Below are 22989 nucleotides of genomic sequence, written 5' to 3'. Positions count from 1 at the left end.
GAAGGGAAAGGAAAGTAAAGGAATGAAAGGAAAGGAAAAAAGAAAAGGAAGGGAAAGGAAAGGAAAGGAAAGGAAAGGAAAGGAAAGGAAAGGAAAGGAAAGGAAAGGAAACGAAATGAAATGAAGGGAAATAAAAGAAAAGAAAAGAAAAAAAGTTAAGACAAAGAAAAGGAAAAAGGAATGGAAAGGAAAGGGAAAAAGGAGAGAAAAGAAAGAAAGGAAAGGAAAGGAAAAGAAAAGAAAAGAAAAGAAATGAAAGGAAAGAACAGGAAAGAAAGGAAAGGAAATGGGAAAGAAAAAGGAAAGAGAAGGAGAGAAAAAATAGAAAAGATAAGATAAGAAAAAATGGAGAGGAAAGGAAAGGAAAGGAAAGGAAAGAAAAAAAGGAAAGGAAGGGAAACAAAAGAAAAGAAAAAAGTTAAGAATAGAAAAGGAAAAGGGAAAGGAAGGGAAGCGAAAAAGGAAAGAAAGGAAAAAATGAAAGAAAAGGAAAGGAAATGATAGGAAAGGAAGGGAGAGGAAAGGAAGGGGCAAAAGGAAAGAAAGGAAAAGGAAAGGAAAGATGGAACATCAACACATCAAACATGGAAAAAAAACTGTTTACGATTTCCTATTTCATCCATAAATGTAAAAATATGAACAAAAGTAAGAGTGAAGTTTAATATAAACTAAACAAACAGAAATGTTTGCTCTGTTTTCACTATTCATTAGTAAAAACCATCGAGGTGGCTAAACCAGGATAACAATGGTGTCAGTGGAGACAAATTGATTCAGGCAACACATCATTCATGCACTTTGGCAGCTTATTTGTCTATGGATCAGATAGGTTGAGTGACTGTTGATGTTTTCCCACAGCAAACTGAGTTCAGATTTTTCAGCAACATTTTCATTTTGTACTTTAAAATTCTGTCTGCATGTACATTTTTATTGTAAGAGTATTTCTTTACTTTATTTTCAGTTACTTTAGAAATCAACTTGTTTCAGCCCAGTGACCACAGAGATTCATGCACAGAAATACCTCATGTATGACAAGTGACTATAAACACATGGAGCTTATGTTCTATTTGCAAACTCACAGTTTGAAGTTAAACATAAAATTGAGTAAGGATTATTTTTCTAAACTTGAAGTTCAATGTCACTGGTCTTCCTGACCAGGGTTTATTTCTCACAGTTAGTGTGAAACGACTGACCACATCTGAGAGCATCTCTCTGTAGCTACTCATATTTGTTATGATGGATGTGACAAGTGAGGAGTGGTGTCACAAATTATCTGCAGTTTTCAGAATGAACCAGTAGGGGGAGTCATTCCACCACAGGACAACAGCAGGGTGGATAAATTAATAAAGTGTAATTCATTATTTATAGCTGCTTTTGATGTTCACTGTAACATTAAATTAAAATGAAGCAGATCAAATGTTTGACTGTGTTTGATGAAAATCTGTCACGAGGGAGGAGGACAAACTGAACCATGACGAGTGGAAATGAAGGAAGAGGAGGAAGATGTTTCTGTTCACTCTGTGAGACACGGAGGAGGTTTGTGGAGGATCATATTCTCTCCGGCTCAGACTAAGAGCTGCTTGAATCATCGACTCTGATCCTCCTCCTCTCAGACGGGAGGAGGAGGAGGAGGAGGTGGAGGAGGATGTGCTGCTGCTCTTCAGTCTCAGATTCAGCGACAAGAAGCAACCCAGGAGTCAAAGAGAACACATATCTGTGTTTCAGGACAGATGAGACAGATATGGCACAGAAATCTGGTGAGTTTTCATTGTTTTAGAGATTATTCTGCAAATTTAACTTCAACACTTTCAGAAGGAAATTTCTGGAACAATTTAGAAATGGTTTCAAATCAAAGTGCGAAAGAAATTCACGTTTGATGTTTTTCTTTTCTCTAAGCGTTTTCCAGTACTGGAGGAAGATGAGTTCTTCATGAGAAGGAGTTGATTCTGAATTCAGGAGTTTTTGTTCCCTGGGTGTTGGTAAATCAGTACATCAGCAGGTGACAAAAAGCTGGAGCTGTTTGTTTTTCCCACAGGACAATGTCTTAAAGCAGCTCCAGATTTTTGATCAACAGGATGGAGCCTGGAAGGATTTCTGAAGAAAATCAAAATGAAGTTTGGAAGCAGTTTTAACTTTTTAACCCACAGATGACAAAGTGTGGACCTGGGCTGACCATTTGAGAAGTGAAGATGAAGTTTGGGGGCAGTTTTTGCACCCTGAACGTGGGCGGTCGCAGGTTCTCCTTCTCAGCAGAGCTGATGAAGCGCCTTCCTCTGAGCAGACTGAGCCGTCTGCATCGCTGTGTGTCTGAGAGCGAGCTGCTGGAGCTCTGTGACGACTATGACCGTGACAGAAATGAATTTTTCTTCGATCGTCACTCTGAGGCCTTCAGCTTCATCATGCTGTACGTGCAGCACGGGAAGCTGCGCTTCATGCCCCACATGTGTGAGCTGTCCTTTTACAATGAGATGCTCTACTGGGGCCTGGAAAGTGGTGACCTGCAGCCCTGCTGCCAGAAACGCCTTGATGACCGCCTCTCCGACTGCTTTGTCCACTTCTTTCCAGAGGAGGAGCCACGGGGCCCCGAGGAGCCCCAGAGCCGCTGGCTGGAGAGGATGAGGAGGACGTTTGAGGAGCCCACGTCTTCGCTGGCAGCACAGATCCTTGCCTCAGTGTCTGTGCTGTTTGTGGTCATCTCCATGGTGATGCTGTGTGCCAGCACTTTGCCAGACTGGAAAAATGCAGAGACCCTGGACCAGCACAGGTAGGACCCACATGAGCCCACCTCAGGACGAAGACCCATTCTGACATTCACAGGTTTACACAAACACACACAAAGACAAACCTACACCGACGCTGACACAAGATCAGATTTCCAAACTCACAATTATCGTGACCAAAATCTTGGCAAATTCAAAGAAACCCACAGATAAAAAAAGACATCAGTCCAATTAATCTTCAACTTTATTGTTCATCTCTGCTTGGCTTCTTCTCCAAACAGGAGTATGAGGAGGTGGAGAGAGACTCTGGGAACATAACTGTACAAACATTTACAAGGCAGACAAAAACACTGATGAAGAGTGAAAACTGAAAAACAAAACAACAACACGGCCCAACATCTGCCAACCACACAGCAAATATATCAAAACACCTCGAGGTGCAGGGACAGAGAGCTTGTGTGCCTCTGCTTTCCTGCAGACTGGAGTGTCCACAAACACCACGTCTGATTTTACAAACACAAACAACTCCCAAACTGAGGAGGGGGGCGTACAGTCCCTCACGTTCATCTGTCTTTGAGCTCAGTGGTAACTCAATCTGCCTCTGTTGCTGTTTGTTACCCATTGTATGCTGGGTGCCAACAAGGTTTAAGAGAAAAGAGACTCTACCCCCAGTTATAAACCAAATGATTACACGGTGTTAATGTATTCTCATTTTAGGAAAAATACTAATGTTCTATTCATTATATCATCAATAAAACTGTGACAGTCCCCACGACTCAAATTTCATTACACATACAGAGGTAACTCACACACAGCGTGTTAATCAGTTGTTGGCTCAGCATGTGGCACCAGAAAAGCTTTAGTGTTTCTTCCAGGTGATTTAAAAATTCTCTGAAAGCCATTTAATAAATTAACACCTCATTCTGAAAACAATCCCCTCATTTGGAGCTTTTAACAGCGCTGATGAGGACAGTCTAACATGCAGGAGCTCAGACAGGTTTAAATCTTTAAATCATACATCATAATAATGGAAATGATAATAATAAATAGATTTATATTGCACCTTTAAGAAAGGGGTTTAACAAAGTTCTTTGACACACAAGCAAAAATGTAAAGGCACAAACCCCAAACCCAAAATCCCTGATATTGAAAACACAGGTGACATATTATCCCATCAGTTCAGGAGCTTTGGCAACATATTGATGAAATATAAAATTAATGACATAACTAATCAATTAAATTAAATGAGATGCAAGGATTTAAGCATGTAGAAGAATTTGGAAGAGAGGAGCCGTACATATATAAATCAAAGCTGGAAGCGATGATTATCAGACCCTCGCCTCCATGCCCCTGTCGGGGGATGTTGCATCCACCACGTGTGCAGCAAGCTCTGACTTGGCAAATAGCCATGCATGAAGATGAGGATAAGCTCCTACAGCATGCATGCATGAGTAATTTGAACCTTAAAGTACATTGCAGTACTGCTTTTGTCCACTAGGTTGGACATGGTTTTAACATATCTTCATTAATGTGGGTGAGAGATCATTAAAGGTGTGGTGAATGATAATCAAAGATATGATTTGAAGAATGTTTGAAGCATAAATTGTAAAAACAAGAAAAAAAAAATGGATGTCATCTTGCTCAGCTTGGAGTGATGTCGCCACAAAAACTGCTCCCCCTGGTGGCTGGCTGCAGTATAGGTAAAAAAAAATCCATCTCCCCAGTCATTCCAGATGGGCTGTGGTCAAACTTTAAAAAGTTAATAAACCTCCTAGAAATGTTTCTCACGTCTGATTGTTGTGGTGATTGGACGACATTATTGGGCTGCCTTGTTTTTAAGTCCTCTTTTTTTCTGGGCAGTTTCATTTTCATTTGTTATAAGAGGTTAAAAAAGAAGCTTTACGTCACATTTACCGATGACTGACAGCTACTGTTCTTGTGTATTTTTTGGGGGGGGGTTGTAAAATCTGTCAGGAGGGAGAGCCAAGAAGTGATTAGACTCATCTCATCTCATCTAATCCTCCTCCGCTTATCCGGGTCCGGGGCGCGGGGGCAGCAGTGCCATCAGTGAAGACCAATGGCCACTGTTCCCTGGCCACTTCCACCAGATCCTCTCGGGGATACCAAGGTGTTCCCAGGCCAGTCAAGAGATATAATCTTTCCACTGTGTCCTAGGTCTACCCCGGGGTCTCCTCCCAGTTGGACATGCCCGAAACACCTCCCGAGGGAGGCTTCAAGATTAAGTGATTAGACTCTCGAAAGAAATAAAAATATATAAAAATATCCAGATTCTCCCCGGGTCCCTCATAGCCTCTACTGCAGAGACTCTGGCTACCAATGGCTGGGCCTGTGACGGGGTATTTTGGCTTCAAAACTGTACAATGGTGAATGGCGGAGCCATGCTGTCCACTCTATATACAGTCTGTGGTTTGAAGGTGCTTATGGGGGAAATTAATGGTTGTGTCCAATCGGTGGATCTTTTCCTATGACTAAAATGTGTATGTAGATAAATTCAGGTTGTTGCTGTAAACATATTTGTTAAATGTATTAAAGATTGGACAATGTATGGGTAATATAAGGCCATGAATTTCCAGAAGGTGGCGCTATTGCAGTCACTAAGAATTGAGCAGATAGGAGGTGTTAGGTGTTAGGAGGTGGACCTTGATGATGTAAGAGAAAGTCGAACCAGATTTGACCTTCCATGAAGAGGCTTCAGTGACTTCCTGGTTCATGGGAAGACATCAGGGTTTGACGCTGAACCATAGACACACTTAAAGAGGTGATTGTGACACTTAACACGTGTCAAAACCTAAAGTGCAGATTCAACAGTGTACATGAGAGCTTTTAAGATTTGTGTTGCCGAAAAAATCATCAACTTTTGGTGTCAATCCAAGCCACACCCACTGAGTTACAAAAAATACTTTGATAACTTTTCAACACCAGGGTGTCCAGTATACAAATTAAATTTGATGAGGACCCAGGAATAGAAACAGATAGAAGAATCTAAAAGAGAGTAAAGTACAAAAAATAATGATAATAATAACAATAATTAAAAGCAATATAATATATTGAGGCATTAAAGTCAGTTAAACATAAAAAACATTTATGGGATTACACCATTAAAATAGGAAGTAATTTTTTTTCAATAATACAAATAAAATGAAATGAATATGTAAACAATGACAAAAATGAAGAGGAAGAAGGTTGATTGAACGCATGCAATGACATCATGAAAACAAAACAATAAATGGTGTGATGATATCACGCCGCTTAGAGCCATCCTAACCTGTGGATGGTGCTGCAGTTATCTCACACTAAGAAATACTTCTTGTGTCATCAGCAACAACTGCTGCAGTAACTTCTCGATCTAAGTGAGATTAAACCACAACAACAGAACATTTTTAAGATTGACAGCTTGTGTATTTACATTTTTCTTGCTTATCCCTCAAACACTTTGATTTTTACTGAAACCTGTTTTGTTTTCAAATAAAAACTCTTCCCGTCAGAGATTGCAGCATCAATAATTCCACACGCAATGAAAAGATTTACTGACACTGTTCAGAGACTCTGTCATAATAAACTGGTGATTAAAAAAAAGATGAGACTTCAGCCTTGAGTCTTTTGTTAGCATTGATTGTGTTGTCTGCAGTTTCTCTTTGGTATGTTCAGGCCCAATGGAGGAGATTTAAAAGCAGGGATGAAAGGATGTGTCGAGAAATGAGCCACTGAAACAGAAATGTAACCGAACTGAAATATTAAATATTAATTCTGCTTAACTGGATCAAATAAAACTGATTAAACTGAACTTGAATGACCTCAACTTGATTTATTAGGAGACTTGAATCAGAGCAAAGAGAAGTAGACCACAATAAGCTGAACAACGACTGCTTTAAAATGTCACCCTGTCCCTTCCATGAAGGTCATAGAGACGATTTATCTTTGGTTAAGTTAAAAAAAAAAAAAAGATACCTTAATGCCAGTTCAGTGAACCACTGATTTCACCAGAGGCTTGAAAACTGGCACTGTCGGAGATTTTGTTGATGTCAGATGATACATTATTGCTCTCAAGATGGTTCTGAAATGACTGGACTGGAGTGAAAGACTGAGCCATCAAGACTTGACTCAACTGAGGTGAGCTGAGCTGAACTGAAGAGGACTGTGAGTCAGAAATACAGATTAAAGAGAAGGTTTTGGGGCTTTTTAAAGATCTTCTTCTGTCCCTCTGGTGCCCCTGAGGGTTTACATGATTAACAGCGTTATAAAAATCTTATTTTCTCTCAGTGGTGTTTTAGAGAACTCTTATTTCAGCCTGTGTCTGAAACACTTCATTTTAGCTGCTGTCTCTTTAAGGCTCCCCACTTCACAAACCCCCTGGCATCTGATTGGCCAGGCCTCTGAGCACCCATCATGTTATTTTCCTCCCCTCTTTGACTGTGTTTCTCTTCACCCTCTGATTCTTCTTGTCTCCCTCTGTCTCTCTGATTGGTTGTCCCCTCTGCAGGATCATCGAGGCGGTGTGTATTGGTTGGTTCACAGCCGAGTGTATCATCCGTTTCCTCATCGCTCGAGATAAATGTGAGTTTGTCCGTCGTCCTCTGAACATCATAGACCTGCTGGCCATCACCCCGTACTACATCTCTGTGACTGTGACAAACCTCACGGGGGAAAACTCCCAACTGCAGCGAGCCGGCGTCACTCTGCGCGTCCTGCGCATCATGCGGATCTTCTGGGTGATCAAGCTTGCGCGTCACTTCCTGGGCCTGCAGACGCTGGGTCTGACTCTGCGGCGCTGCTACCGGGAGATGATGATGCTGCTGATATTTATTTGCGTGGCCATGGCGATCTTCAGCGCACTGGCTCAGCTGCTGGAGCATGGCCTGGATCTGGAGGCTGGGAACCAGGACTATGCTAGCATCCCCGCCGCCTGCTGGTGGGTGATCATATCCATGACCACAGTGGGTTACGGGGACATGTATCCAGTGACGGTTGCGGGCCGGGTGCTGGGCGGTCTCTGTGTGGTGAGTGGCATCGTGCTGCTGGCGCTGCCCATCACCTTCATTTACCACAGCTTTGTCCAGTGCTACCACGAGCTCAAGGTGCGCTCTGCACGCTGCACCCACAGCCTGTCTGCTGAGTTTATCAACTAACGGCTGGAGAGATGTTGGAGTAACATGGACTTTATTCTAATTAATGCTTATTGGAGAGGTGACATGGACGCCAACCACTGAGCACTGAGATGGACAAGAGACATGGAGTTCATTTAACTGGACTCTGATGCATCCTAAAGACACGTATGTCCTGAAAATGTCTCAACCCCACATTAGGTCCAGAGAAAACTGGTTCTGACAAGTTTAAAGCTTTTTCATCTTTTCTATCTTTACAGTCTGAGTTTGTTTTGGCAGTAAATGGTAGATTTTTAGTTTCTTTATAGACAACAGTTGTAATAGTCTTAGTTTTGGTTTCTCTGAAGTTCATCTGACAGGAGTTATCTATAAAACATGTTGTGCATTTTCAATCAAAGAGCTGTTGAAGGGTGAGGCCTTGACCTGCTGGTTGAGGGCGCGGTCACACTGGCCATTCAAACTGTGACGTAATCAAGCACGATTGCCCCCTGCAGCGCTGTTCCCTGCTGAAGGCTAGTGGTCACACAACTCTAATATGAGCCAGGCTTTTTGACTCGTCTTAAGTTGTTTTGGTCCCACAAAGCCCTCTGAAGCCACGTTTCCACCAAGCAGTCTGGTTCGGTTCAGTACGGTTTGGCAATGTTTGGTACAGTTAAGCCTGATCCCGTTTGTGTTTCCACAGCAAACTCTGCCCTCTCATGGTAGGCGGCGTGTAAGCCAGATGCTGAAAGCTGCAGCTGTTAAACAATAGCGTGACGCTGTAGCAGCGCACCACAGTTCACACCGCTAATAAATCCAACAAAGAAGAAAAATGCAACACAGTAAACAAAGAGCACAGATGGAAGACATGCAGCATTCCGTCCTCTCTGTGATTGGCATGTAGCTCTTTGATACAAAGTGTAATCAAGCTTTGTTTTAGAGAAGACTGTGTGCCGCCAGGAGAAATGCAGCCGCTGTCGTGGGGTAAGTGACGATTCTTTCGACCAATCAACGGTTTGCAGTGTGTTGCTCCACCTTCCGAGAGTGGATCGGTTCAGTCTGGCACCCATACGAAAGGGTCCTAAAAAGTGGGACAGCTCGTCTTGGTTTGTTTGGGATCTTACCTGGGAAAAGTCAGTGGAAACGCCACAAAATGAGGGCCGTACCAAGACGAACCAAACCAGTCTGCTTCGTGGTAACATGGCCTAACACCCTGCTTTGTTTAAAATGATTTTAGAGAGAAGCGGTCGCAGCGATCTTACAACACGGATCGTTCCTCATGTCTGCATGCTTGTGCTCATGCATGAAGTGAACCATGCTGAAGCCCACCTCTCTGAGACGTTTAGGGTTGAAGCGGGCTTAAGTACAGTACGGTTTGCCAGTGTGGCCGCATCCTAGGTCTCACACTTAGGCCCATTTCCTGCATGTCATTCCCCCGTCTTCTCTCTATCCTAGTTTCCTGCTCTCACTGTCCTAGCATCTCCAAATAAAGGTGTAAAAGCCCCTAAAGAATATAACTCAAACAAGTTGTCGTAGTCAACAAAAGAAAAAAAATAGTACATATGGTAGATGTAGCCCTCATTTTTTACCCTTTGTCTTTTCTCTGTAGCTGTAGAGTTGGTCCAGCAGCCATGATGGTTTTCTGGAGCCAGATGTTTCCTTGAATGGGTGTGAGGATGTTACAGGAAAAGAGTCCACACCCTCACTGGGAGCCAGTTCACTTGTGGACTGTGTTTTTGTTCTGGCTGGCAGTATTTGTTTATCAAACAGACTCAATAAGCACTTATGGAGACTTGCTGCTGGCTCACCAAAGTCTCTGATGGATGAGCAGTGGGTGACTTACACACCACACAAGTGAAAACAATAATCTCCTGATGGCTGTTATCCCGATCTCACCAGGAAAAGGCCAGCGATGGCATGATACATAAAACAACATGAACATTACTGGAATCTCACACCCTGAAAACGCAGACTTTGGGCAGCCAGAAGCTGCACAGAAAGCCAAAACCTTTGTCCAAATGTTTGATGATAGTTTTTGACCAACAGCCCAGAGTTGTATAAAAACTGGTCCCCTGAACAGATGCACTGCAAAAAAACAAAATCTAAGCCAGTGTTTAAAAAAATAAGAGCCTCATTTACTGGAATTTCTGTAAAAGTATATTTTTTTTAATTCAAGACATTTAAAGACAAAGCACCTGAAATGCTTCTAAAAGAATAAAAATGGAGTAATGCCAAATCACACTGGGATAAGAAAGAGTTCCTTGCAAGCATCTTGAATAAAGTACATTTTTCTGTCCCCATTTGCAGATTTTTTCCTAACTACTTTTAATCCAGGTGTCCTCTTTTAACCTCTTTTAATATCTTTAAATGAGATTTTTTTTTTGATTCGTTAGATGAATGTGGCTCATATTGAATCTAATGAGAAGATTTAAAAAAAAAAAGTCACATAAACACTTACTTCCCACCGAGCATTAGACGTCAAATAGACGTCTCGTCTAAGTTTAGACAGAAATTTACCCGTCTATAATCAGTCTATAATTTCGCCAGCATCTATACGAGAGAATGTAATCCTTTAATTATTTAATATTAATTTAAAAAAAAAACAGATGTAAATAGTATAAATGATGCTGAAATGCTGGATTAAGACAGTTTCAACAGTCAATGATCATTGTACAGTGTAGTTTAGACTTAGACTCGATTTAGACGTCTAAAGCAGGACCTCATATCAACGTCTCTTTTTAGACCAAATCTAGACAATTGATTTAAATACATTGAATGATTAATACTGATGAAAAAAAATCTCAGTCGCACAAACTTTCCATATACTGGACTTAAATAACTTTAATCGCCATTGATCAATAAACTCTATAGTTTAGATTTCGCTCAGATTTAGACGTTTAATCAACATTTAGATTTAGATCTAGACCAAGCGGCAACATCCGGTCTGAGAATATGAGACAATGCGGATGTGCTAAAATCTGCTGTTTCTCGAGTGTTCGCTTGAGGCTGGCTACGGAAGTAGCGGAAGTCACAAACACACCAAGCCAAAAAAAGCCATTTTCAAAACAGAAATGAACCTATTTACAGCCTGGTTTAAATAACGTCTCTTGTCTGAGTCGCTAATTTTACTACCACCCACTGTATGGGGGGTGAATTTTTTTCTACCAGAGGCTATTAAGACCGCGAGCTCCCCCAACAAGAGGCACAGCTGAGTGTCAAGTGACCGACAGGCGCCCTATGGCCGTACGCGAAGCGCCCTTGCCACTACCTGCTGCTATAGCCGATGTGCTTCATTTTCCGTTTCAGAAACAGACGAGTGACGTCGGCGAGACTACATCCATGTTTTATACAGTCTATGATTTAGACCAGTATGACATAGGCTATTAGAGTGAAGTTGTTTAAATTTTTAGGTATAACATTATGCCAAACATGTTTAGAAATAATTATATATCTTAGATTTAAGAGGGGTGTGTGAAAATGAGAATTTAAATAGAAACAGAGATTTTGAGGCTTTCAGGGCCAGATTCATGTGAGTAATAGAAAACTGCAGTTTGTGCACACTAGCCTCATGTCTCAACATTGTGATAGCATGCTGAGGGTGTGTTACACCACATCGACTACAAAGAGATGGCAGACTCACTTCCCGGTCATAGAAACAAGTGATTTTACAAACTGGTCTGCTCACCTCTACCTTTGCTTCTGAAAGGGCGACATTTAGTGCTTACCACAAGCAGGTCAGACACCTGATCCTAATCTCCACACTCATGGATTAAGGCACCATGAGGTTTGTTCATTAAGGCACCATGAGGCTTGTTCCTGCAGAGTGCTTTTAGCCTGTCTGAAGTAAACCCCTCTGAGGATTTCCTGAGGACACTCCTCTGGGACTTTCCCAAAGTTCAGGACAAAATTGGCAGTGAAAGGTGATTCTGCCAACCTCACCAAAACTAATTAATCCAACATGTGTAGTGGAAGGAAAAATGAATTCAACAGGCTGACATCATGTGGAAACTATCCTTTAATTTTTACCGGTTTGTAGTCAGATACACTCCTGGAAGCATTTCTTATTGGTTATGTTGCTGTCTTTGGAGACATGTGATATGTGGTTATCACTATAAGCAGTAACATCATAAAAGTGTGCACATTCCCCTTTTTATATGATGTCAGGACTCATCATGGGGGAGAATCAGCTCCTTCCTGCTCCTCAAAGAACTCCATACATTTTCATGTTTCCTCTGAACCCCCAGATCCTCAGGGGGTTAAATCCAGCCTGACCACTCAGAGTCTGTGCTGAAACTGGATCTGTTCCCACTGACAAACACCCTTTGTGGTTTCCAAGGCAACCACAGACTGAAGACAGGAAGTGAAAGTGTTGGAAACATTTGGTTTTGAATGTCAGAAAGCTGAAGTGTGACTTCTCTCGCTTAAACTCTTCTTCTATTTATTCTTCTTCTTCTTCAGTGTGAAATACAGCAGAGCTTAAAGAGAAGCACAACCAAGACAACGCTCCCATTAACAGTCTGATTCTTGCCCTTTATGACTTTCTTCCCCCAATTCCTTTCTTTCTTTCTTTCTTTCTTTCTTTCTTTCTTTCTTTCTTTCTTTCTTTCTTTCTTTCTTTCTTTCCTGTTTTCTCTCTTTTTTCTCCTTCATTCATCTCTCTTCTTTTATTCTTTCTTCAATAACTCTGTTCTTTTATTTTAGTTTTTCTTTTCTCTAACTTTTCTCCTGTTCTGTTTTTCATTCTTATTATGTCTCTACTTCTCTTATATTCTAATTTTTTCTTATTTCTATCACATTTTTTTTTCTTTTTTAATAATTGTCTTTATTTTATTTTTTTTTTTCCTTTTTCTTTCTGTCTCTATGGTACTTTCTCTTTATTCATATTTGTCTATTTCACATTTTCTTTTTTATTTCTTTATTTTTCTTGTCTTTTTTCTCTCTTTCATTCTTTTCCCTTGTATTGTCTATTTATTTTGCTTCTGCCATTCCTTATTTCCTTCATTCTTTCTTTTTCATTGATTCTCTCTCCTTTTTTTCTTGTTTTTTTTTCCAACATCATTTTCTAAATGAACTATAAGACAGTACTTTAGTTCCTCTAGATTTCCTCAACAAACTGAAGGATTTTCATTAAAGAATGAGATTTTTTAAGACTGTTTTTAATGATTAAAAATCGCATCCTATAGCAGTTTCTGGACATGAGTATGTATACACACGTTAAATATGACCCATGACACCCCAGCTCTCCTCTTTTAACTCAGAGAGCTTCTTAGCATTTCAGCTTAATTTTACAGGACAAGCAATTGAGGGGAAATAATAATAAAAAAAAACATTCCTTTACTTTCACTTTGAAGCAAAAAAAACCCTTTCTATTTATAAATATTCTTTGTGTACTGTACAACATAAAATAAACAAGTAAACGTACAATTAAAATGTGTGTGGTTATTGGGGGTTGCATTTTCTCCTTCCATGTCTTCACTATGTTTTCAACTCCTCTGCTAAATGAGTGCAAGTGTGACTGTTACAGGATACAGGTTTGTAGTACGATGCTCCTCATTAACCAATGTGACTCACAGTGAGCCGTCACAGCGAGGAAACTCTGAGATTTCACTCTCTGAAGAGAGGGCACACCTCTCTGTGCATTAGTGCTGTGTTTGTTTTCATTACCTTTGCACGGTGAGATCGTGAAATGCCAAGGTGCAGAAGAAAGTGTGAGGGAATATTTTCTAACAGAGAAAAACTGTTTTCATAAAGTGAATAAAGCCTGCTGCTGGAAACAACTGACACCAATGAAACACTGCCCTCGTAATCAGTGAGATGGAGGGCATCAACAAAGGGCTGTAGCTTTGGATGAGGTCGTTACCGCCTTGGCTATCCTGCTTCCAGACGGTGATATCGCTGAGTGAAGGAGATGCAGATGTTTTGTCATGTTGGAAGTATTTCCATGTGAGTAGGCGGCACGTGTGAAACACTGCTCGCAGACAGCAGTGTTTCCTTCTTAATTTTATCATTTAAGACACCACAGATTTAAAAGACGGTTTTATCCTCATATTCAGTTTCCAATCATATGGAGCTGGAAAAATGTTTCATTTTGAGCACTGTGGTCTTTGAACAGCTAAATCCTTGCCATAACTTTACTGCCATGATGTTTTCATATATGAGAATCATTCTACTTACACTGCACATTCAAAATAGACCACAAACGCAGCAAAAAAGGAACTGAAATGCAGATTTGACCTGTGAGATACTTACTTAAATCACTGTGCTTTCACCATAGAGAGCATTCTCACCAGCTGCATCTCTGTCTGGTCAGGATCCTGTAGGATCTTGGACTGCAAACCCCTGCACAGAGTGGTGAGGACAGGGGAGAAAATCATTACGACTTAACTTCCTCCCATCCAGGACATGGCACAAAAGCAGCCTGACCAGAGCCAAGAACATTATCAGAGGCCCCACTCACCCCGGCCATGGACTGGTGTCTGTGCTGGCCTTTGGGAGGAGGTTCTGCAGCATCAGGACCAGGACAGCAAGATTTTGTAGTGGCTTTATTCTTCCCCCATGCCATCAGACTGCTGAGCTCACTGTAACACACTCCCTCACTTACTCTTGAGTTTTAAAGCCAGCTCTTCATTATTGTAAATTATATTTGTATATTTATATGTTTATATGTTACTGTACAGTATATTTCTAACATGCAGTATGCTATTTTATTATTTCTATTTATATTTTAGTGTAGTATGTATTCTTTATATGCCACTGTGCTGATATGCACCTTCCTCTGAGCCTGCATGAAATGACATTTTGTACAGAAGTGCACTAACTATCCGTTTTCCATATTTCTTAGTTGCCATGAGACCCCTGGGGTTACCAAGCCAGGGTAACAAAATTATTAGTGCCGCCAGATTAATTTAGGGAACACAGCAGCATGCTCACATAGGAAGTCTGTATTTTATTTATTTATTTTTTTTTTTGATCAGTTAAATTAAATATCTTTAGCCTTTTTATTCATTGTTTGTCTGTTTCTAAATGAGTGCGCGAGTGCTATTTTAGAATAATGGCATACATTTTAATGCATGATATATTGTAAATTAAATAATACATACAAATATGAACGATGTTTGCATGTATCATAATGAAGAAAAGAAATTCAGGTTTGTTTAAATCTTTCAAATAAGGGTACTGTTAATTTGGATCACCACGTTTCAGGTAATCTGAGATTTAGCATGTTAATATAATGAACCTAAAGTGTATTCATAGCCTTTAATCAGAGTTTTTGACATTTCTATGACCATTCAGAGAAACAGACAAAAATCAACTTTGATGAACTTACTGCTAAGATATTTAATGTCTTACAAGCAAAATTATAGGCAAATTCCTCAATCAAGGTCATGTTTAAACCATAAAATTTGTTCAAACTAACCCTCGTAATATTTCAATTTGACTTAACTATCTAAATACATTTACTTATTTAACTCAAAGAATGATAACAGGGCTTCAGTATTAGGTTTTTAAGTGGTGCAGCAACAACAAGAATTGAATGTTTTTGACCCCACCAAGTTATCAATAGCTTTATTTTATTTTATTTTATTTTATTTTATTTTATTTTATTTTATTTTATTTTATTTTATTTTATTTTATTTTATTTTATCATATTCTAGACAGGCAAACAATTGGACACCTTCCAGCGACGGGTCTTTATGCCCTGCTGTGACGTCATTACGCAAAGCTGTGCCGCAAGCAGGAGGAAGCTGAGCAGTAAACCGCTGTGCCCCCGTGACACAGTAACAGGTTTAATTTCCGTGTTTTAAAGCGTTTTCTCTGAAGTCAGACATGTACTACAAACTGAACGGAGTAACGCAGCGGCTCACTGGAGCTCCTGCTGCCGCCTACAACCCGCAGGTGAGCCGTACACACCGCATGACCTTGTTAGCAGCGGGAGGAGGACAGCTGCTAATGCTAATCCAGTCAGAAACAAGTCCTGACTGACGATATGGGGGTCTGAAATAATCGGGAATAGATCATTTTATTCATTGATCAGATGAGGTAGGCTTATCTAAGCTGTAGTGATAAATCAACACGCTATGGTCGCTTTGTTTTCGAATGATAGCAGCTCAGTAAATATGATCACCTCCAGATTAGTCAATATGATCAACTGTAGTCTGTTTGTGTTCTAGGATAACCATTGCTAGTTTTAATAATTTTACCCACTTACCCATGGCAGCATGTATTTACCATATCCACAGGTATCTGCCGATGTGATGTTTACTTACTTCACTCCCCATCTGTCCTTCTCAGGGTCTGCGTCCAGGTGTCCCACCTGTCAGTCCTCCCATCACCTTTGCGTCTCCAACCAAACTGGCGACGGAAGGAGGAAGCCAAGCAGAGTACATGGGAGCCAACCGAGTCCCAGATCTTCAGAAAGTCTTCCAGGTAACTTTGATGTCATCAGCAGTGGGGTACGATTAAGTAACAACCTGGCAACAATGAGAAGAGGAGTCAGGAGAATAAGAAGTTGGGGAGGGTAGGAGGGTGAGGAGAAGTTGGGTGAGAAGAGGGCTTGATAGGGAGACTGATGAGAGGACGGAAAAGGGAACAGGATTAAAGGAGTGTGTCTTTTTTGATATTCTGATGCATAAGATTCTGATGTGCAGCTCCTTTAAAGTCAGGACCCGCTCTATAAGATAACAGGAGTCAGGACTAAGTCTGTTTGTTTTGGATGGGAAAGTGGGTAGGTCTCGTTTCTTTTCCCTGATGTCATGTAAATGTTGAAGAGATTTGTTACCAACTGCCTGTTTTAGTGTGTATATTTTTGTGTATGTGGTGAGGGAAGGATTGACTTTTATTTTATCTGCAGATGGAGTGACAACCTGAGACTAAAGTGCAGCAGAGCTACATATCAGCTGCTGTAAACATAAACGTCACAGCTGCTGTGCTGTGACCTGTAGATATTTAAAGCAGAGAGCTGTGAGCCAACTCAGCTGTTTGTTTATATTCTGCACTACGCTTAAACCTCTCGGTGAGCAAACATTGACTGCTGCCTGACAACGTCTTTCCAGGAAATTTGCAATGTAAAATTCTGCTAAATAATCAGGACACAGGTGTATGTTGTTGTTTCTGTGTATGATCACAGTAAACACAGTTAGTAGTAGAAGAGTAACCCTCCCCCATCGTTCAGTAAACACACACAGACAGGTGAGGGGGGTAACTCTGTATACTTCCTGTCAGCCACACGGTTTCTCATTAAATGGATTAAGATATGAATAAATTCACTTCATAATTTTTTTGATTATACCGATTTGGTCAGTCTGAGTCAGTTAGCTTCTTTTTCCACATTAAATTAAGTAATTTTTATCCAAAACTACATATTTATCATTTAAATGAAACTATATTGACATGTTGTCGGAATAAAATGGTTTCTTGATAGATTATGAAAAAAGGATTTTTCTTTGATGTGATTGGTCAAAGGTGTTCAGGTTAGAGGTTAAAATACATTCACTGAAACAGACGACAGGATGGATTTCTCAAATCATAAAATGGTGCAGAAAATGCACAATTTGAAGCTTGCAGTGTTCATATGCTGAAAAAAAATGTTGTTTACGTTTTCTGTTTGACAAATAAATACACCCTTTGACCAACAGGAAGGTGCAGGAGTTTGGTCAAATACGGGCAAAGCCACTCGCTACCTTATCCACTGTGTTTGGCATAAACACTGCCTTACACAGGCGCCAGTTCTTCTCTCAGCTCTTGTGGCCATTTATTACATATATTAAAAATATTTGTCAGAAAAACCTAAAAGAATCAACAAATCTCTTGTTCATTTTATCACCAGTTACTTGACCTCCAAGATAATTAAATCAGTGTTTAAGCGCCCTGAAACAACAACAACAACACAGTTCAACAGTTCAAAGCACTGTGCAGGCAAACACTGTTGTGGAAATGTTCCTGTTTCTGGTGAAGAATGAAATAGAGACTTCTGCCGGCCAGCAAGGTTTTATTTTTTCCTTTACAAAGAAAAAGGTCAGTCAATACGCGAGCGGTCAAAGTAAAGAAAGACCTCGAACATAGTTCGTGCTAAACATTTATGCTTGAGAGAAACGCCCCCTAAGGTACTCTTCACGCCCTCTGTCTGCTGCAGGAATCCACATTGAGACAGAGGCCTAGAAGTTTGCCTGAAGGTGTGATGACAAAAGTGTCTGGAAGCTTATTGAAGAAGCAGGATATGGGGCATCTCAAGCATTGAAAACAAAGGCAATAAAATTACTATTACAACACTGATGGTTCTGGACAAGAAGCCAGAAAGTTACCGATACTCAATATCATTTAGAGGCATAACCTCAAAACTTTTGAAAGTGTTGTGGGTTTCACTGATGCTTGTTTAGCATGTAAATTGATCAGTAATCTGGCTTCTGCCCCATTAAAAGAGTTGATATCACTGCATGCAGATAGTGGAAGAACAACTGGGACAGCCAACAGAGGTGGCTGTGTCACACCCCACAGATCTTACCCTCTCCGTAAGAGTAACAGCTTCTTCGAACTAATGGCAGAGTGAAATCAGAGAGCTCTACAGCTTTGTTTAGTTTAGATCTGAGGAAACTTAGGCTAAAATCAACTCAATCGTGTACTCATCTGACTTAAACACTGTTTCTATCACTGCTTTGATGGCATGTTACTACCAAAATGTCTGATGCTATCAAGTAACTTCTTTATGTTTTGTTTTCAGTTATGTTGTTCCCTTTGTGGTACAGATCTTTACGCCTGTAGTGTGATTGTGTACTGTTGTGTAGTTGTTTTATTGAGCAGTGTTTAATAGTTTGATCTCAACAGGTCATTTTGCTATGAAGGTACCTGTTGTTGTTGTCTAGTGATCATGAGTGGCGTGTTGCTGCACAGGGACTACAGATGAGAATGAGCCAATAGCTAGCTCTGGTACAGCTGAATGACTGAACTCCGCCCCTGTCAAAATAAATGAACTAAACATGAGGTGACTGAAAAGGGAATAGAAAGCTGTTAAAGGAAAGAGTTCAAATGTCCCCTTCTATTTGTAATAGGGATGGGTACCGAATTAGGTTCTTTTATAGGTACCGACCGAATTCTGTCAAAAGTAGTGGGTACCGGTTCACATAAAATCAAAAGGTACCATGTTTGGTTACCTAAATGCATCCTTGTGACTGTGTGGGAGTGGAAGGGTGGCCAATTTTCCATGCTGGACATGAACACAGCATTGCAAGGTTATTTAATTAAGAATAAATATGTGTAGTCCAAAAAAAAGTATTTTATTACTAAACAAATTGGTATTTTTTACCACAGAAACACAAAAAAGTACCGAAAATTGGTACCGCCGAGTACCAGTACCTATTGCCAGGTACTGGGCATTGGTACCGTATCGTTTCAAATGTGAAAGGTACCCATCCCTAATTTTTAATCTAAGTCAGACTCCTCATCTTACCATTAATACATTGAAAGACAAACAAATCTGTAACCTGATGAAACGGGTCTTTCTGATTGGAGCTTTGAAAGCTTTCTATAAAAGCTGATATGAAGGAAGACGTAGACCTGAATTAAACTGAGCTTCACTCAACCTCACCTCATGTTCTGAACAGCTTTAATCTACATCACTTGTATCTGGATTTGATCAGACCACACAGGCCACAAAAGAGTGACTGACTCAATCAGACATTACGTGTCCTGTGGACAACACTCCCGTCCCATTCATATTCCCTTACTCACTGTGGAGCCAAATTAATATTCAGCGAATTAATAAAACATCTTTTGTTGGTTTTAACTTTCTAGTATCGAGGGCAGCTTGAAGAACTGTTTGGAGAAGCAGCCTCACACTTGTAGTCGTGATTATCTCCAACACTTGTCTGACCGAATCACAGCCATGATGATATTCAGCACCACATCACGACCTCAAGTGTGATGCTGCTTAATTTGTGAGTTACTGAGGTGTAAAACACAGACTGGATTTTGTTCCCCTGCCTGTGATCTGTAAACACAAATAAGAGGTTTTGTCTGCTGAATCAAAGCTGGTTTCAGTTATTATGTCAGTACTAAAACTAATTTGCTTCAGTGGGCAAAGTGGTCAGAGGGGGAACTTGTTCTGGATAATGAACAAATAAATATTATTCAGAACAGTTGGATCAGTTTAAAGGAGGGTTTTTGGGGGCTCCATTGGTATCAAAAACATTCAAAATGCTCTTAATAAAGGTTCATGTGACCTCAAAAAGTTTTTAAAGGCTCTTAAGGGGTTCTGGTATTAAGGCACCACTCTGCAAAAACTGAAATCTGGGCAAGCGTTTATCTGATTCTGATTTTAAAAAACTCTTTCATTAGACTTTATATGAGCCTCATTAACCTTACAAGTACAAAAAAATGTCTTAATTCTAGATATTAAAAGACAAAAATGAGACTAGAGCTGCCAATGGGGTAAGGATTTACCTGCAAAATTTCCAAAGTTTTTTCAGAAGGGGGGGGGGCATTAATATGAAATGTATTTTGATACTTTGACCTGTGATAAAATATTAAATCTTGATAGCAATATTTTTTAAAAGAAAAACTCATATTTTAAGTTAGTTGAAGAGTAGAAAACATCTTCAGCACCTCCACTGTGGTAGATGGCACTGAAGAGCTGCCCCGCTGTATGTTTCTCATAAACTGTATAACAAATATAATGTCATAGTATTTTCAAAATATTTTATTTCTAAACTTGATGATGTGGGTTTTGATGCTGTAGACTTCAATGTTTTCTCTCTATTCTTGGGTCAGTTGGTTCAAAATCATTCTAAGTTTAATTTTTTACAGTGTAGTAGACTGATAAGATAATAATCATAGTCATGTTTTGCGCAATATTAGATTTTTTATGAGTAACAGTGGTTACACAAAGTGATATTTAGCAGTTTTGCCAACTGACCATGTCATTCACCCAATATATTTTTGCAGCATCAGTTTAATGTCACAGTAGTTTAAAGGATAAGTTCAGTTTATACAGCTTTTACATTGTTTATAGAATGAAATAGAACAAAATACTCACCCAGAAGGTTTTCCTGATCCAAGCAGTGCTTCGGGAGATATTTAGATCCAAAATCGTGCAGCTGACATCCGTATAATGGGATCCATCGGGGCATAGACAGCGCTGCTCCTAAAACTGCATTAATCGTCCAAAAACTCATGTTTTTCACCAATATTCCAATTTAATTTCCAACCCTGGTGATTCATATTGTATCGTGAGCTTCTTGCCAACACTCATCCCTATAAGGCAGCACTAAAGATAGGACATATGGCATCCTGCAGGGGTCCTGGGGTGAGCACTATAAATGATCTGTCCTCATGTATTCTTGATCAGCATCATGTGACGTTCAGAGTGAGGAAATAATAACCATAGCGACCTTTTCCTTCCTCTGTCTCTGTCAGAAGTCAGACGGCCTTCCAGTTCACCTGAAGAGGGGTCTCATGGATAAGATGCTCTACCGGACCACCATGGGCCTGACGGTGGGGGGAGCGCTCTACTGCATGGTGGCTCTCTACATTGCCGCTCAGCCCAGCAACAAGTGAAGCAGCTGAGCTGCTGCTCTCAGATGTGGGGAGCGGTTTCTGAGAGCTGGGTGGACCATCTTCGAGGCGTTCAGGGACCAGTTGTGGTTCTTGTTAGGCTTTCAGAGACACTAAACCAAGAGAGGAAACATTTTGTACAGAAAAATATTATTGATCTGAAATCCTAACAGTAAAGTTTATTTTGTTGTAACAGAATCAACATGTCTGGGTTCATTAATGTTTAATGTGTATCTGTTGATGGGGATGTGCTGCACTGTCCGTGAGCTACATGTTCATGATCAGTCTGCCAAATAGGTTTTTTTTTTACTGCCATACTGTGCTCAGTGTCCAGTCCCTGCACACCTGTATACAGGACAGGTAAACACTGAACTCTCTGATTCATACTGGTCTGAGTTCTGTTTCAGTTCAGGCTTCTGTGGGGGAAATATCTGAAGGACTTGGATTTACAAGCCTTTGATATTCTGTTTACTGAGCTAATAACAGATAAGATGCTTTTTCATGTCAGGGAATCCACTCTTTATGAGCCCTGATCCTCTTCTTATTATCATGTTTCATTAGTCTCATCTAATGAAAGGATTTTGTAGGATTATTGAGGATTACATGTTCTATTAACTCTTACGCAACAGACCTGCGATCATCTTTCCTTCAACAGAAGTCTATTCCTCAAACAAATGTTACATTAAATGGATGTTTTTGATTGAATGAACCAGAGTGGTGATGTTTTTGCAGTCCATGGATCTTATTTCAGAGTGAACACAGAGTTATGTCGTCTGATATCTACTGACTGATCTCTCTCAGCTGCGGCTGTGAATCTGCAGTGAAATCATGTGATGCAGTGATACTGAGCTGGTTGAAACACGCTCTCAGACATTCACCTGAGCTCACCTGTTGGAGCATGCAGGGTGTCTGAGCAGCAGTGAATGTGTGGCACTCAGCAGCTCCACCTTGTGGTCATTTGCAGTTCCTACTGGTCCCGTTTCTTTTGAAGCTCAGTTATGTAGGTCACAGAGATTTAGCTTCGCATCTTATCACGCGGGCTGCACGGTGGTTAGTGCTGCTGCCTCACAGCAAGAGCTGCGTGGAGTTTGCATGTTCTCCCTTCACATGTTAAACACAACTCCAAACACATGCTCATCAGGTGGATCAGTCGCTCTGACTTGCCCTCAGGTGTGAGTGTGTGGATGGTGTGTGCTTGCCCTGTGACAGGCTGGTGACCTGTTCAGGTGAACCCTGTCTCTCGCCCGATGACGGCTGGGATAGGATCCAGTCCATCAAAGTGTCCAAACTGATTCAAGTGTTTAAAAAAAACAGAAACACTACACTCACCCACATCCACACACATACACACAGTCTCTGGCAAAAATGATCCAAATATTGTGTAATGTGTCATATCACTGGCCCTGTTTCCATGGAGACAGTGACGGGATGCTGGAGGTGAGGCGTCACGGTAACAGATCTCACACATACACACAAGTTTGAGAGGCACAAAGCTGTTTTATATCGATCGCCTCTCAGGTGAAAGAAAGTCTACAGTCTCCTCTCTGTGTCACCTGGTGCACTGCGAAGAGGTCAAAGGTCAATCAGATGGAACACCTGTGTGAGATGAACAAACTGAGCTGCCC

The 22989-nt window shown here is 40.6% G+C and overlaps 2 protein-coding genes across 2 annotated transcripts; both read left to right on the top strand.

The window, feature by feature from the left end:
• The first annotated feature begins 1589 nt into the window (after positions 1-1589).
• On the top strand, positions 1590-12594 carry LOC141794829 (voltage-gated potassium channel regulatory subunit KCNG3-like). Its single transcript, XM_074675373.1, has 3 exons — positions 1590-1754; positions 1894-2761; positions 7219-12594. Exons 2-3 carry the CDS (start codon positions 2187-2189, stop codon positions 7862-7864), a joined length of 1221 nt encoding a protein of 406 aa, XP_074531474.1. The 5' UTR covers positions 1590-1754; positions 1894-2186; the 3' UTR covers positions 7865-12594.
• A 2921-nt stretch (positions 12595-15515) lies between these two features.
• LOC141794838 (cytochrome c oxidase subunit 7A2-like, mitochondrial) lies at positions 15516-21562 on the top strand. Its single transcript, XM_074675384.1, has 3 exons — positions 15516-15715; positions 16112-16246; positions 21227-21562. Exons 1-3 carry the CDS (start codon positions 15647-15649, stop codon positions 21365-21367), a joined length of 345 nt encoding a protein of 114 aa, XP_074531485.1. The 5' UTR covers positions 15516-15646; the 3' UTR covers positions 21368-21562.
• The last annotated feature ends 1427 nt before the right edge of the window (positions 21563-22989 follow it).

Source organism: Halichoeres trimaculatus, unplaced genomic scaffold, assembly GCF_033239565.1.
Source record: "Halichoeres trimaculatus isolate MK-OKI-2021-1 unplaced genomic scaffold, fHalTri1.1 fHalTri1_scaffold_8, whole genome shotgun sequence".
Classification (NCBI taxonomy): domain Eukaryota; kingdom Metazoa; phylum Chordata; class Actinopteri; order Labriformes; family Labridae; genus Halichoeres; species Halichoeres trimaculatus.
The sequence above is the reverse complement of the archived record's forward strand: the minus strand, read 5'-3'. Positions and strand labels throughout refer to the sequence as shown.